General features: G+C 37.9%; 1 protein-coding gene across 6 annotated transcripts in view; it reads right to left on the bottom strand.

The window, feature by feature from the left end:
* The window catches only part of CDK14 (cyclin dependent kinase 14), a 272,155-nt gene that overhangs the window by 56,895 nt on the left and 197,883 nt on the right, over positions 1-17,377 (bottom strand). For all 6 annotated transcript variants that reach the window (XM_072412822.1, XM_072412821.1, XM_072412827.1 and 3 more), the window contains one exon: positions 6,654-6,793. In XM_072412822.1, the coding sequence (XP_072268923.1) occupies positions 6,654-6,793 (140 nt within the window). The remainder of the gene's footprint in view (positions 1-6,653; positions 6,794-17,377) is intronic.

Raw genomic sequence — 17,377 nt, 5'->3', positions numbered from 1 at the left:
TACAAACAATGAGGAGAAGACCCTGCCCAGAAGAGCTTACAATCTAAAGTTACGTACACATGTCCAATGGTTCTCGCCCGATAATAGGCTCAGGGAGGATATTGGATGAGAATCTGGCATGTGTACAGAGCCCGTCGTCCGAACAACCATCCTGGGGGATCCACGGACGCTAGACAACGAATGATCCTAATGCAAGGGAAGGGGGAGACCGCACAGGGTGCCACTCTGTGGTTCTCCCCTCCCCATAGAGCAGAACGGTGCTGTATGTACAACACTCGTTCATGCATCGTTCAGTCTTTTGTCATTGGAAAGGATCGTGAAAGATACTTTCCAACGACAATAAATGCACGTGAGTATGCGGCTTTTGGGGGGAGTATCACACAATAGGAGGGGAGATAAGGATGGTGGATAAGTAGTTAGAATTTTAAGAGACAGAAGACGATGGGTAGACAAGTTTGAAGAAATGGGTTTTGAGGGCTCTTTTAAATGAGCAGAAAGTAGAAGCAAGCTGAAAAGGATGTGGAAGACCATTCCAGAGAGTCGGAGCAGCTCTAGAAAAGTCTTGGAGCCGTGCGTGTGATGAGGTTATGAGTGAGGAAGTCATTAGTAGGTCATTGGAGAAGCAAAGAGAGCAGGTCAGAAAGGTAAGTGGGACAAGAACTGTGTAGGGATTTGATGGTAAAGCACAGGAGCTTGAATTTGATTCTAAGGTGAAATGGAAGCCAATGAAGAGAACTACAAAGAGATGCAGCAGAAGAGGAGCGGAGCGAAGGATGGATGAGTCTGGCTGCAGCATTCATATTAGACTGTAGAGGAGAGAGTTGGGTTAGTAGAATACTTCTCAACTGCGCTGGAGGTCAGGGACCTGGCTGTGCTGTTTGGCAGGATTTTCGGAGTTAAAAGAATATCTGAATGAACAGTGAATCTTTTAGCATGTAACATATGCATATTTATCTATTTTCCTGGAGTTTTGGATGATGAGAAATTCCATTCTACACCAAGCCACTCTACCTCCACCAGGTTCTGCAATACAAATGTTGATATCATATGGATATCCTATTACTACGATGGGAAGGCAGTGGTGGGTGGTCATAGTGAAATAAAAAGAACCTAAAATTCCAGTTATTCTACACACCACAGACTCCCTTGATGTGTTTACAACAAATATATTAGAATTTTAAAAGCGAGCTCTCTGCATATGTAGGCAGACTGCTTTTCTTTCTTTTTTTGCATCTGGATGCGTTTCATAATGATTATCTTCCAAGCACAGAAGCTATATTCCTCCAACTTCAAATTTCACTGGAGGCATGTAACAAAAAAAAAATACCCTTCCTTTAAAATAAAATGATTTTTCATCTTTTTTTCCCTCCCTCCCTTCAAAAGGTTTCAGTGCTTGCGTCGTTTAACGTTATGCAAAGATGTGTTTCTGCTGGAGCCTATCTCCTTACGGTTATGCTTCTGCAAATTACCTGCTGTGAGTTGATAAAAGGATTATTGCTGCCAAAATTCTTAATCTGTGAAATTACAAATTAAATTCTCATATTAAAAATACCACCCTGAGGTATTTTTTGTGGCTTTAATTCCCCTCTGGTGTTCTGCATACATTGTACTTGTTAATGACGAGGACAAGGCGCTCGCGGTTGGCAGCCTGCTGCCGTGTGATAATGTGCCGGCTTTCTCCCGCCGCCGATAGAGGCCCCCGGATTTAACCACTGGCTGATAAACTAAGTGGCATCCGGGTAATAACTCAACATTAAGTGAAAAGTACTACTAGAGAATACTGAATTCAGAGACGATCAAAATCCCGGGCGCTCTTAATCATTCATTCAGATCGGATTGAGATGTCATAAATGGGAAATGATCACAGCCGAGGAGGCCGCATTCAGAGTTGGGGTTGGGGGGGTGAATTCATTTTCCTACGTAATTCCTAGCTGGCCTCACTGACAGCTCTTAAGCATAATCTGCTGTGATACTGAGGGGAGAGGGCCTTTGCTGGAGGACTCCTGGAAAACACAAAGCTCGGTAATAGATCCGTAACGTGAAAATCCACCTGTGTCCGCTATTTTGATTCGGAATGCCCTGCTGAATGAGGAACTAATGGAAGAATCAATCATGGAACTGAATAAAAAAAGAGGCGGCATGTTTTTGTAAAAGGCTCTTTGGGTTCTTCATGGTTTCTGAAGGGTGATATGGAAATATTTGACCCCCATTAAGGTAAAGTGGGCAAAGAAAATATTGCATTGGGTAAAACTTGCAGCCTCATATACTGGATTGGGTGTAGAATACAAAGGGGAACCAAAGGGAATTGGGGTCACATTTAGAAGCAACATGTGTTCAAGTGCCTTAAACAAATAAGCAATGGGATAAAATAATTTGAGGGCTGTTTCCTGTGAAATTTCGGAGAAATTCATAAGATTTCCCCAATTTGAAGAAATGCATCAATGTTAATTCGGAAGGCAAAAGTATGGCGGTTGTTAGGAAACAATGGCCTGTAAATGGCTTCTTAGGGCAATGGTGGCACCTTTTACCTATTCAGGACCTTTTCTTATGCCAGACAAATCCTTTATTGACCTTTTGTTATTATTACCTAACATTTTATTACAAAAAAATAAAGAAAAAACAGTTAAAAAAAAGTTAAAAAAAATGTAAATTAGTTAAAATAATCAAGGAAAACACAAAGGTTACAAAGACCAAAAAACAAACAAAACCTAATCTATATTTCTATCTAATCTATGTTAAAAACAACCCCTCCTCAAAAAGCACACTTTATAAATAAAGAGAAAAAGCTACTTTTGCTTACTTAATAAGGGAAGTTGGAAGCCCTAAGTTGTACACAATTATCTTTGCTGAAACCACTCTTCTCATCCCTTGGACATAGGCTCTGATTTATTAAAGTTCACCAAGACTAAACAAGATAGGCTATCATAGGAGAACCTGGGGGGTCTGCTAAACCTGGAACAGATCTGTACCAAGATTGAAAACATTTGCCAAACAATAGCAAAATATTTTGAAGAAATTAATTTTAGGTTTGCTGGATCACCCAGGTTTTCCCATGATAGTCTATTCTTCTCCAGACTTGAAGAGCTTTAATAAATCAGGCCCCTTGTTAGTTTTTTGTAATTGAGCAAATAAAACATATTACATATTGATATTTTGTATTTTTACTTGCCACCTGCAAGCAGTAATGAGCAGCTTGTAGTAAAAGGTTGTGATTAGCAGGGGGATCATATTTTCAAACACAGGAGGGACACATTTTTTTAACTTTTGTTAGTATAAAAGGGAATGTCTAGCTCAGTGTTTCTTAACAATGGTTCCTCCAGAGGTTGCTGGGGGTTCCTTGAGCAATTTGTGATTCTCAAGTCAGTTTAGGTGACACCAATGATGTTTTGTCTGTAAGGGTGACATTCTTCCCAATGGCCAGCAATGTAAGAGGCATTCTTCCTACTGACCACCACACTAATGTACTATGAGCTGTGGATATAGTAATTATAGACGGGGTTCCCTAAAGGCCTGAAATTTATTTCCAGGGTACCCCAATGTTAAAAATGTCAGGAAACACTGCTCTAGCCTAATAACTTAACACAGGGTGCTGAGATTTCTTATTCGTATAATGTTCTGCAAAATACAATGCACGACTGCACCTGTAAAAAAGCTTAATACAGATCTTATGAGAAAAATGTAAATAGATAAAACAAAAATTTGAAAAGATGAACTCCAGGCAAATTGCTAAATACACAAATAAAATACATATAGACAAGTTGTTTTTCCTTCCAAATGATTTTGTTCATCTAGTTCTGAGTTTTATACAGTTCTGTCAGTTGCCACAGTTCCATCTGGCAAGATAGAGTCTGATTTATCTTTGATGCAGTTTTTATTATTATTATTATTACACAGTATTTATATAGGCCCATCATATTACGCAGCGCTGTACAAAGTCCATAGTCATGTCACTAACTGTCCCTCAAAGGAGCTCACAATCTAATGTCCCTTGTATAGTCATATGTCATTAATGTAGTCCAAGGTCAATTTAGAGGGGAAGCCAATTAACCTAACTGCATGTTTTTGGGATGTGGGAAGAAACCGGAGTACCCGGAGGAACCCCACACAGACACGGGGAGAACCTGCAAACTCCATGCAGATAGTGTCCTGGCTGGGATTCAAACCTAGGGCCTAGTGCTGTAAAGGCCAAAGTGCTACCCCCTGAGCCACAGTGCTGCCCACGCGGTGTTTTGATATTGATATTATCTTTGATGCAGTTTTTCTTTCACTTACAGGTCTTGTCCCTCCCCTAGGCTATGACTGGACAGTGAAAGGAGAAGCAATACCATCTTATCAATAGGCTCCTTGCACTGCAGCACATCTAGTTGTCTCATTGTGTTCGTTCTTTATCTCCCAATTTGTAAATTTAATGGCAAGAGACTGATATCAGGTCAAATTTAGCTACTGCACCAATGGAAAACCCATACAATGATATATTACCGATTACAAAATCACACTAATGTGTGCCTTTTATATCTATTCATAGTTTAGCTCTAAATTTATGATCAAAATAAAATGATATGGACCAAAAACAATTAAAGTTTTCCTTTTACAAGCCTACAAGAATATCGTCGACTTTCTGTATTTTTCAGTTAGTTCTAGATCTTTCTGAAAGACACCTGCATGCGTTCCTTTCATTTCAGATAAAGCAAGTCGTCACCACAAACACCCACTTATATTTGTTATTTTGTTTTGTTTCCCTCTATCGCTAGGAAGCTGTTTATTATTTTTCTTTTAAAAAAAAGCATTGAGAGAAGATGTTGAAAATTCTAAAGAGCTGAAAAGGAGCATCTGAAATATCTTTACATTTTCTGGATGTCACACTGCGTTAAATCAAGAGGGAGCCGATTCTTCATTGAAAATTCAAAGAATGGGGAAGGCTTGATACTTCTTTCTATATTTGTGTTTTCCGTTGCTGCAGGGGTAGTGTACAAGACTTTCCATTTTCTTCTGAATAATCACAGCGCTGTGTCACAGACAAATTGTTTTTTTTTTATCATCTAACATGACAATGTCCTGTTCTTACTGCACTGTGCATACACTGGGAATAAGTCAATTCTCCTTCTGGTGGCCCGGTATGAAACAGCTGAGGTCAACCAGGGCTAAAACAGACCAAACAGGGGTTAGGTAAGGTGTTTACATGTCAATAAAAGATTGGGTTAGATATGTGGGGCACAGCTAGTGGGTATGTAAGGGATGTTTGGGTCTTTGGCAGCATAGCTCCTGAAAGAACCAGTTTGCATAATGGTATGGGCACTCCCTTAATTGTAGACCCAAGATTGAAGGATCTAGATGGTAGTTTTGTGATGTCTGTTATTATCTTTGGGCACTCAACTCCTGGAAAGACCAGTCTGCATATTGGTGTGGTACTCCTTGTAGAACCAAGATTGAAGGATCTAGATGGTAGGTGTGTGAGGTCTGGTATTATCTTTTGGCAGTCAACTCCTGGAAGGTCCAGTTTGCATAATGGTGTGGTAAATCCCTAAAACATAGACCCAAGATTGAAGGATCTAGATGGTAGTTTTGTGATGTCTGTTGATGTCTTTGGGCACTCAACTCCTGGAAAGACCAGTCTGCATAATGGTGTGGTACTCCTTGTAGAACCAAGATTGAAGGATCTAGATGGTAGGTGTGTGAGGTCTGTTGAAACCTTTGGCTGCTCAACTCCGGAAGGAACCGGTCTTCATAATGGACTTTCATATGTGTGACTTCCAAACATGGTAAATTAACTTTTAGCGAGCTTGGGTTCAGAGACTCTTGACTAGTGGAATCAAGTTTTGAAGATAAATGTATTGTAATGACCTAAAACATTTCTCTACAATCCCCCGTCTTTGGTAACTTTTGGAGTGGGGTGCTCAACTAAAGGTATTGGGAAACTATCACATTTCCTCGTTGATGGACACCTAAGAGGCAAGTTTCTATCCTGTCCTCTTCATTTCCATGTCATCATATAATGTCACGGTTTCATTAGCAGTATATAATTTACTAAAACAAAGCCTCATTTTACCCTCTGTGAGATGTGGTTAGCTGGACGGCCTCCTGAACCTATGGTTTCTATGGTTTGTGGTGGCTATAGACTTTACATGCTGTAAGATTGGGGTGTTCACAGTGCGGTTGTGACACTATGTTCAGAGTTATTTGTTTGTTAAGGTTCACAGCAGCAGATCATTTATAATCTATACAGAAACAAAAGACAAATTGACGTCTCCTTGCTTTTATTATGCCAGGAAGGGACAAGATATCTAGGGATATGTCAAGATAACAAGCTGATGCTTTTTTGGACCCAGATACCTGACTAGTCCTAGTCTGGTATTCTGTCATTCAAACTTTGCAATTTGTTGTCCTACATGCTCCCACCCTGTATGCATGCTCTATGGCTGGAAGTTGAAATCAACCACTTACTTCCTAAAGTGGAACTCCAGTCCAAATGTATACTTTTTGTTTTGAATTTAGTGACAAAGTGTTAAAATACTCATTCTACTTATATTCCTGCCATACTTTCAAGGCTAGTGAAAGTGCCTATATACCAAGAAGGGATTCTTGGTTTTCCATTTATTCTGTACTAGAAAGTATACAGAAAAAACATAGTTTTAAAAGGATGACACTGTACTCACTATCACTCAGCTCCCAGAGCCGTGGAGGCAGGTCACTGAAGTAGTCATGATTCAATGCAGCCTGTGCAGATAGCCTATTTTTGGGGAAACACTGGAGCAATTTGGAGGCAAGATCTTCGGCATGATTGATGTAGCTCAGCCTGGAAAAATAAAAAAATTAATTAAAAATAAAAAATGTTATCTCCTTGAGCTCCTTTTTTCTAAAACATAAAAACAAGCCAGCAAAATAAAGTTCATACCACCATAGGTAATTTACAAAGGAGACAGACAACAATCAAGCAGAGATAAGATACATCACATCACAATATGGGCCCCATAAAGCTCACTTTTGGCTTTTATCACCTTTAGGGGTCAATATTTGGCCAGAATTTAATTGTTTTTTCGAAAAATGATGGCTGAGATGGAAGTTTAGGTGGTTTGGTGAGTTGGTGTATATATGTGCCAAACAACATGGCAGGTATCAATTTAGGGGCTGTGTAATGGTAAACCAACCTGGGGAGTATGAACATCTAAAGAGACAATGGAAAGGATTGATTTCATAATTCTGGTTAGAGAGAGTCATTTGTCTGCAGATTAAGTTACTAAGGAACAGAAACATAGAAAACTGGCTGGACACTTGATGTATCCTGGACAGCTCCAAGGACAGCCAAAGACAGGCCAACCATTACTAGCAAGTCATTTATTTATGAATATTGATTGAGATTATCCCAATGGTCCTAAACTAAGAAAATTAATTCTGGTTTGTTTTGGTAACTCTCTGTAAACAGTTTCAAATATTTCCTATGCTATGGAGCAGAAGAAATGGTCAAAATACCATGCACATGCCGTGGTCAATGTCCGAGAGGATCAGAACATCAGGTAATTTGCTTAATATATCCAAGCCTGGTATTCTCGGGTAAAGGTACATTCATTTTTTTTTCACTAGTGGAGAATGCATTAATAGTGTGCCCTTGGAAACATTAGTGACGTAGTTGATTGTGGGTTGAACCACAACCACAAGGACCAGGGAGACACAAATATTTAACACTCCTGGTTGGATGTTAAATATTGCAGGTGGTTATGTATTTTTTGCTTTGCAAAAGAGAAAAGATTGGATTCACTAGAAGGGGTACCAATAAGTAATAATATTGTACCTAAAACACATGTAAATCCTAAGTAGATAAAATTAACTTGGACTGTCAACCAACCAACCATGTTTTTTTCCCATAAGGTGACAGCAGGTGGACAGTTAGGGACAGTGGTCAGCTCATTAAAGGAATTTTCTCGACCCAATGGTATTATAATGTAAACTGCATACTAGAAAAACTGTAAACAACTTTTGGAATGAAATCAATAAGTTAAAGCATTTATGGGATTTTACTAATTGGATTTACTTAAGTCTCAAATCATGGCAGGTGAAAATATTCCATCAGGAAATTTTGCCTAAATCTATAAATGCAGCTAACAATGTCAAAAAGTGAACTTAATTTATATGCCTCGCTCAAAACTTTTCCCCCTCTTCTACTATGTTTAGTGAACATTTATGTAAAAGTACACAAAATTGTAAATTTGTTGGCCACTAAGAAAATAACACATGTTAGAGTTGCTGGAGCTACCCAAAATTTAGAAATCTCTTCATAGTGAAGCTATGGCTCATATGGCAAAACTAATCAGATTGTGGGGGTTGGATGGTGGGAAGAGGTCACTTACACATTTAGGATACAGGCAAATCTCAGGAGGTACAGAATTTTGTTTTGCTTCATTAAATTTGCACATATTTATAGCAGGAGCATTCAGATACCTATTGTTCTTTGACAAATTCTGCACATCTTTTGAATTGGATTTTTGTTGGTGTTTATTCCTAGCAACAGTTATAGGCTTCATTTTCTGGTAAGGCAGCACAGCATGCTGTGATCTATCTGCAAGAATTACATCTAGCCTAAGGAGCATGTAGACTGAATTCCTCATCTTCAGCATCAGCGGGATGTCAGAATGGGGGGTTCCTATGCTGGGACAAAGTAGTGATCACAGCAAGCCTTGCAATGATCCGTCCAGGTTAATTGCAAATTACACTGAACTTTGAAGATACCAAAAAGTAAAAATAGGTGTTCAGTTTGATTTTCATACAATCCTAGCTGATAAAAAATGATTTACAGCAAACTTTATTTACATCCCTAACTCTAGAACATTTTGGCTTTGTGTTACACATATAAAAACCTTGTCAATCTACAATTATCAATATACAATGGGGTTTTATGTAGTTTGTGGACAATACCTGCTTAATCGGGATAACCAGGTAATGTAAATGTACAAAACAGAGTGTAGAAACTGTAATAAAATTATTGTTTCATGTGCAACCAGCCAGCACTTGCATGGTCACCATGGCTACCCACCCAGTCCAGAAGAGAACAAATATTCATTATTGGATGGAAAAGGGGGAAAACCTCAATTACCCTACACAGAGTCTTTGGTGGTAAGGGAATCATTGGCCCGGATTTATGAAAGCTCTGCAAGGCTGGAGAGAATACACTTGCAGAAGTGAAGCTGGGTGATCCAGAAAACATGGAATGAGTTTATAAAAATCATTTGCTATTTGCTAGCAAATGTTTTGAATCCTGGACCAGATCCATTCCAGGTTTGCTGGATCACCCAGCTTCACTGATGAAAGTGTCTTCTCCCCAGCCTTGGAGAGCTTTCATAAATCAGGGTCATTGTTTTGAAGATGTGCCTGCTGCTGCATCGAGGGGCAACTTCAGGAGCTTCATCATTAAGTAATATCACAGGAAAGTCAAAGACTCATGACTGGTGCAAATCTCAGGCATGTAAGATAATGGCACCATTTCTTTAATTAGTATAAAATACGAGCAAGAAAATCTTACCTATTTTATATGGAAATCCATCCTTAATCAAAGCTTGGGCTATAATTAGGCTTGGTACACAGCGTGAAACGTGTACACTGCTCTCATGCGTGTGTTTTATATGGCTTAAAGAAAGGATTGTACGAGCCTGGAAGGGTGCCGAACTTCTAATCTACATTGATGTTGAATCTGGCAGCTTTGGATGAGTGCCCAACTAAAACTGATAGTTGCTAAAAAGGTAATTGTGGTTTCATCACTTGCATAAAGAAGGTGCATCTGACTGCATGGAAAGGATAGTGGAGGGGTAAAGGGCCCGGGGTGGTTCTGCATTTTTAGATTTAGGCCACATTTGTTGCTGGCGACAACTTAAAAAACAGCCCGCTTCCAAGTGACCACTGCAAATGGTTGTGCATTTCTCTGCCTTGCCATGTCATATAAAGCGAGGTGTCTTCATGACTGCATCGAAAGTGTGACATTGGCTACAAGGTGGGACTTTTCCTGGAGTGAAATGGGTAACCACCTAATGAAGTAACCTTAATTATTCAATTTGCTAAGGTTGGGATAATACATGCCAGTAAGTGTCTTGAGCTGGCATATAATCATCTACATCATCATACTACCTCTCAGCCCCTCTTGTGATCCAAGTAGCTCAACCATTGTACCATCTCATTTAGATTTACCAAATACTAAGCAGTACAAGGGTCTGTCTAATCAGAGATAAATCAAGTGGATTGTTTAGGTTTGTCTTCATAGTACATTACATAAGTAAATCTAAATGTAAATGTACAGATTGCAACATGACCAACTTTATGATCTGCCAACTATTACGTAGGGCAGGACTAACTGCATACCAAGACTGAATTGTTTATGTGGTAAATTTAAAGTAGACTGTACAGGGATTGTACAATTAAATTACATAGTCAGCCAAGTTGACATATGTCCATCAAGTTTACCCTGTAGTGCAGAAAATAAACATATTAGAGGCCTAAATATTCTGGATATAACCAAATACACATAGTTAATCCAGAGGAAGGCAAAAAAAAAACCCTTATAAACATAATTCATGGTTATAAATTATAATTTATATGACCAGAATACAGAATTACAGAGCACCATGCAGCAAAGGGTTTTTATCCCACACAAACCATTTACCAGAAGGCTTGGCAGATGCTTTTGACACATTGAAAACAACAAAACAAACAATAAAGTACAGGTCAGGCACTATGTACTGACCTCAAGGGCTCCGTACATATACTGTGTCATTCTCTGGCGTGGGAGAAGTGGGGAAAGGTATCAATACCTAGCAACTGTAAAAACATAGCATTGTATTCTCTTTTACATCAAGTTCCTTGGTAAATCTGGCCTCAAAACACATTTTAGTACACCGCGAAGGGATAGAACCTTGGTTGTGTTGCCATTGCTTTCTATGTCTCCTATGGGGAGATCCATCCCCACCTTCTGTCTTGGTACATCTAGTATGTTGGGATTCCGTAGTTAAAATATGGAAGGTTCAATGTTCTTTTTTTACTAGCAACCCCAACATTACAGCCTTTTATGTTTATTTATATCCAATGCCTTGTAAATCTGGTATCAAAAAATCTTTAGTACAGGAGGGAGAGTAAAGAGTGGGCTTTTTTTCTTTTTTTGCTGTCTACGTCCCCATCGCAAGACCACTTTCTGTCTTGTCAGGTCAGGGCGTGAGGGGAAAACTCCTTACTACAAAAATAGATAAGAATAAAAATCTGAAGGGTTTAAACTCCTCTACTCCCGGCAAACAAAAAATAGTTTGGGCTGGCACAAATGTATTTGTAGACATATATTTAACAGATACTGCGCTGTAGAGTAGAATGGTATTACTGTAACTTCATACCTTTGCCATTTTTCAATAAAGCTCAAATAAAATTAAAAAAAAGAACATGTTCTCAAATGGCCAATGCATTTGGGATACAGATACCAGACTTCCAAATCCGTACTGCGTGACATCATCCATACACATATGGCCATTTTTAAAAACATAAAATGAAACGTCTTTATTTACTGTGACTGCAGCTAGACATTACGTTTGTCAAATAAGTTCCAACACAACAATTTAAAATCTCCCTAAAATTCAATTTTACAAAAATGACCTCAGGATCTGTGTTTAAAGACTTTGGGTCGTGGTGCCAGGGTCTAACGAAGTCCCTGCCTTAATGGCTGGCAGACAGGACTATTTTCCTTAATCCACTTCAAAGCCTTCCTTGCTTTTAGATAATTGCTTTACAGATGAATTTGTTCAACTTAAAAATTAATTTAAAAAAAGAACCTCAACATACATTTAATTTTATTTTTTTTGCAATTGGCAGGTCAGCAGTCGGTCAAACAAAACTCTTTAATAGGAGACGGTGGACTGCTACAGGCATGTGCCGTGAACTCCTGAACTCGGGAGTCCTGCTCAAGAGCAAGTCTCCGCTCTATAATTATTAGGACAGGAGACTTTTAAATAAACAGAGATTAGTCTTGTCTCTGCATATGTGATTAGTGTATGAGGATTAAAAAAAGTAAATACGTCCCACTGTATGCTTGCTGGCGTTTTATCATGAATCTAGGGATCGGATGTCAAATTACAGGCACCGTCTTGTATTTCTTGTCTATACTCCAAGTATTTTGTTCCAGACATTAGCTTCCTTCTTGGCATAGACAGAAGCGGCTTTACATCCAGGTTAAATTGCTCAGCCCGTTTTAGGTTCTTATTAATCACTTCCAATAAAAGGATCGTTTGAATCGTCTAAAAATGTTTTTAGGAATTCTTTCCTTGACAAAAACAGTCATATATCTCTAACAGATCATAACGCTGCGCGTCCATCTCATCGCTGTCAATGGTCACCATTCATGCGCAGAATTCTGTATTTGTAATGAAATAAATCCCAGGCACCATCTTTAGAATATTGATGTTATTTACTTGGAATGATACGGTGCAGTGGAACAGTGGTTCTCCCTTTTTTTATTTTCATTTTATTGGTTACTATGTATTTCCTTATGTTATGTCAAAGGCTAAGTTTACATAGAGATTTAAGTCTCTGCAGGCTTCATGGTGCAACATCCAAAAAATGCGTTGGAACGCAATAACACAAGATGCTCAGAGCATGCACTTTTGACTTGCCAGAATGCTTTGCTATATTCCAACACAACATGCTGAACTGGAAATAATGCTAAGCATAGCTCAAGCATCACATTATTATTAATATTATTATTATTATTATTATTAATAATAATAACAATAATAATAATAAACAGTAATAATATAGGGCCAACATATTACACAGTGCTGTACATTAAATAGGTGTTACAAATAACAGACAGAGACAGACAGTGATACAGGAGGAGGAGAGGACCCTGCCCAGAAGAGCTTACATTCTAGGAGGTGGGAGATGTATCATACAATAGGAGGGGGATATGTAGTGGTGGGAAGTAGTGACGGTTTAAGAGACTGAAGAAGATGGGAAGGCAAGTTTGAAAGGATGAATTTTGAGAGCTCTTTTAAATGAGCAGAAAGTAAGAGCAAGCCGAATAAGATGAGGAAGACCATTCCATAGAATCGGGGCAACTCTAGAAATGTGATGCCATGCATGTGATGAGGTTATGAGTGGAGAAGTAATTAATAAGTCATTGGAGGAGCAAATCAGGTCAGAAAGGTAAGTGCAACAAGAGCTGTGGAGGGATTTAAAGGCAAACACAGGAGATTGAATTTGATTCTATGGTGAAATTGAAGCCAATGAAGAGAAGGCAGCAGAAGAGGAGGGGTGGAAAGGATGGATGAGTCTGGATACAGCATACATATTAGATTAGACCATAAAGCATATATAAACCTAAAACCAAAAATGTAATATATTGCAGCTTCCCATTGCCTAGAGGAGCTGGCTGTATTGGTTTGTAGGCTTTTTTCCCTTTAATTGTACCTGGCAATTCTGTAAGTTTCCCTTTCCTGTTGTGTCTGCGCACATTTCTCCAAGCTCTCTATGTAGGGAGCCATGGCTGTCACACATGCTGTACTTTTTTTTGCTTTTGTTCACCTCCATTACTCAGAGGAAATACTTATACTAGAAGTTTGGAAAAGAAAAATAACACTGTTTTGTGATATCTGGCAGGATAATATATATATATATATATATATATATACACATATACACATACATACATACATATGTTCTTAGCTTGAAAAAAAAGAAAAATAATGCAGCCACAAAAACAGGTAAGCTGCATTTTTGGATACAAATAAGGCCCTTGGACCATTGGAACACCACTGATCTAGGGAATTATGCATAATTTGCCTGAATCAGGTAGGTACATTAAAATTGGGACACCTATATAGGACTTTTTTTTACCTTCCTCTGGATCAGTGGCTGATTAAGAGATGTTTTTATTTTTTACTTTAATATAATTTTGAAAATCTTCAGGAAAAATAAAAAAAACAAATGGGCCGTGTGAATAAAGCATGAATAAAACTGACGTTAACTTTGACTTTAAGAAGTCACATGACATGCTGTATCCTTCCAAAGTTTGAACAACTATCAAAAGAAAATCATCCAGCGGACAGAAAGCAAAACTTTGTCTTAAAAATTTCAGTAATTTTTTTTTAAATGTTTTCTTTTTTTTCATATTAAGATAATCTACATGCATCTTCCTATATTTCTGCAGAAATTAATCTGTCTCAGTGTAAGTCTGTTTAATTAATTCTGGAGGCTTAGAACCTTTTTTTTTTCAATTAATTGTACAATAGTCTTCTTATGATGCAGTCAACTTTTTTTTTCCTTGGCTTATTTACGGTAAACCTATCCCGTCTTTGCCAAGGCCAATATTTGCCAGTCCTGAGGAAAGCTGGTAAGACACAAGCTGTCTTGATTGCCTCCCTATCTATGTGTTTAATCAGAAACCTTTTTTTGTAATTATGGATTAAGCACCCTGCTTAACTTGTTTACGACTTTCCAATAATTGAAATCTTACCACTATTGGAATAACAGTATGGAACACACACAAAAATATATAAATTGTTTTCTAAAAGGGTTAAAAATAGAATTAAATAAATAGAACTAAAACGGTAAATGTATTTTAAAATACATGATACATTGCTCCGTAATATTGCCTCTGATAAGAACGGTCTGTAATTCAAAATTATATGATTTCATAACTATTGGATATAGGAAGCAATGCACAACCTTAGAGCCGGCTCCATGGAGGCAGCCTCGTATTCCGCAAAGATACAGAAACAAACCAAGAAGCCTAGACATTGCCCAAAGTAGCTAAAGACTTCCAATGTGTGTCCGTATCAAATCTAAAATAGCAACGATGGCGGCCACTGATTGTTTTATAACTAAGAAGAGTACAAAATGCCTTTATCTTTTATATGCGCCCCTAATTTTTGACATTTTATTATCATAATTATTTTTTTTTAAATGTCCATAATTATTTCGCTTTTTTTCCTGCTATTTTTAAAATTTAATAAAATATCCTGTGCATTAATAGTGAACATAAATAGAATAAATAGTAATTGTAAAAAAAAAAAAAAAAACATTTATAAAGGTTTGCATTTGTTGGTTTAACTATTCATAAAAATTATAACACCAACAAATTTTTTTTTTTTTTTAAATACATTTGTTATTTTGGAAAACTTTTTCTGCATATTACTATATTATACAACAGAAAAAAAAAATTAATATTAAACAGAGTCCTATTGATATACATTTGAAAACACATACATTTTAAAGTAAATTTTTGTTAAACTAGTTTTGTTTGTAAAAGATTGATTTGTGTCCTTCTTTCTTTTTTTATGGCACCTTCATACGCCATGGATCTACATTATACTATAAAACAAAGAATAATGAGGAAGCCTTTGGCAGATTGCAATATAGTAGATTATGGTTAAATTTAAAATCCAGGAACACTGCTCAATAGATAAAATACATTTAAGAGAGTTGTTTTACCTGCCAAAGAATTCATATTTCTGTCTATCCAGTTCTGAAATGTAAACAATTCTGACAAGTAGCACAACCTTGCTTGGTAGAGCAGTAAACCTAAATTTCTTTTTCTAAAGCAGTTTATTACCATTTACAAGTCTTGTCCCTCCCCCAATTTGTAACTGGACAATGAAAGGAGATAACTCTGTCCTCGCCCTTTCAGCATGCTTCTTATTAGCACTTGATTGGCTCCTTTTGCTGCTTGTTCCAGTAGTCCAGTGCTGGAGAATCTACTGGCAAGATTTAGGAATCTGAGTTTTGCAGGATCAGGGATCTTGCCAGTAGGACCAAGGTGTCTTCCTAGTTGCTGCAAGCAAAAACTGGGGTATACAAATGTATATATATATTTCCAAAACCGGTACTGTTTGGTAAAGCTTAATGCATTTTTACTGGGGAGGCGGGATAAAAAAAATAATTTTATGTCCCACAAGACTTATCATCACATTTTAACTTTATATAAAAGGGTAGACACCTGTCTATACAAGGTGAAAAATGTGGGTTTTTTTTTTATGAAGTTTTAAGGGGCAACTCCTCCCCTTGTTTATTGCACAGCGGTAAAGACTGAATGGCTAACTGCAGCCTCCTGGGATACATGGAGGCTTTCTCTGGAGGCTATGGGCTGCTCCTTCAGTTCATGCGCAATGGGGATTTACTTTTTTACATTTTATGGAAGCGCCATCGCAGTGCAATACCAGGTGATGTCGAAAGAAGAAACCGGAAGAAGAGGAATAAGATAGTGAGACCCGGTCCAGCTCCCACTGGTTTAAAGAGAACGGAAGTCGGAACAGCGTTGGTCTGACTTGATTAGGATCGTGGAGGGATCGGTGTTTTTTATTTTTTATAGCAGACCTAAACTTTTTTTAAACAAAAAAGTAACCAGGTGGTAGCACTAACTGACAAATAATATATGCTAATCTTTTTTATTTTAGCCAAAAAAAAAAATGGCTCCTGGTGGCTTTTTGTCTTGGCCCTACACCATGGTGTATAGGTTTTGGCTCTGTACAAGGCACTGGTGCAGACCCAGCCCCCGGATAAAATGTAGCTGCTGCATACACACTGTTTCATCATCTGTGGCCATCCAATGGTTGAAGAGGATCGCCATGGACCTGGAAGTCTGCCATAGAGTGGGCTTTATTTGTGAAAGCACTGTATATCATACTCATTTGCCCATTTTTTTTTAAAGGCCTGTTATAATTTTTTTTATCCTGCTACATCTCAATATTGCATTTCAGAATGACTTTTTTTTAGGAATTTATATTAGATTTTAAAGTTTGGGTCATCACTGGCATCTCCCACAAACAGCCTTTACCTGGATCCCCATAACTCTTCACTGATCTCACTGGCATGAAATCAAGCAGGCTAAGACTAATACCACCGAGGCCCGATTCTTTCTAGAAACGTATAATCCGTACAGTTTTATGTTCTCAGTAAACCTTCCACGGAGCTGAAAATATGAGATAGTGGCACATATCTGTTATAACAATCCTATTGGATTTTTCCATGTAATGCTTTTCACAGGCTTAAACTAATGGAGGGTAAAGAAAAATTAGCTGTAACAGAAAGGAGGATTCTTAAGTGAAAAAATATAGCCTGATATTATGACTTGAGAATTTATATTATCTCCACCGAATCTTGGCAAATGATGAAAGAAATATTGACATGTAGGAGTGCAGTTACCATTCCACTGTGTTCTTTCTTCACATATTTATTTCCTTACTCGATGGTGTGCAACCAACGTAGAAGAAAGAAAAAAGGACTAGGAGATAAAAAGTAACATGTCATGAAAACGGGTCAAGAAGCTGGCTCTGAGCTCTGCAGTACCTATTTGGTCCATGACCGGGTGGACTGATGGATAGAAAAATGGGAAGGGTCAAAGGAAGAGGTAGGTGTGCAAGTT

This window comes from Pyxicephalus adspersus, chromosome 5 (genome assembly GCF_032062135.1).
Source record: "Pyxicephalus adspersus chromosome 5, UCB_Pads_2.0, whole genome shotgun sequence".
Taxonomy (NCBI): domain Eukaryota; kingdom Metazoa; phylum Chordata; class Amphibia; order Anura; family Pyxicephalidae; genus Pyxicephalus; species Pyxicephalus adspersus.
Note: the sequence above shows the minus strand (reverse complement) of the source record. Positions and strands in the feature narration are given on the sequence as shown.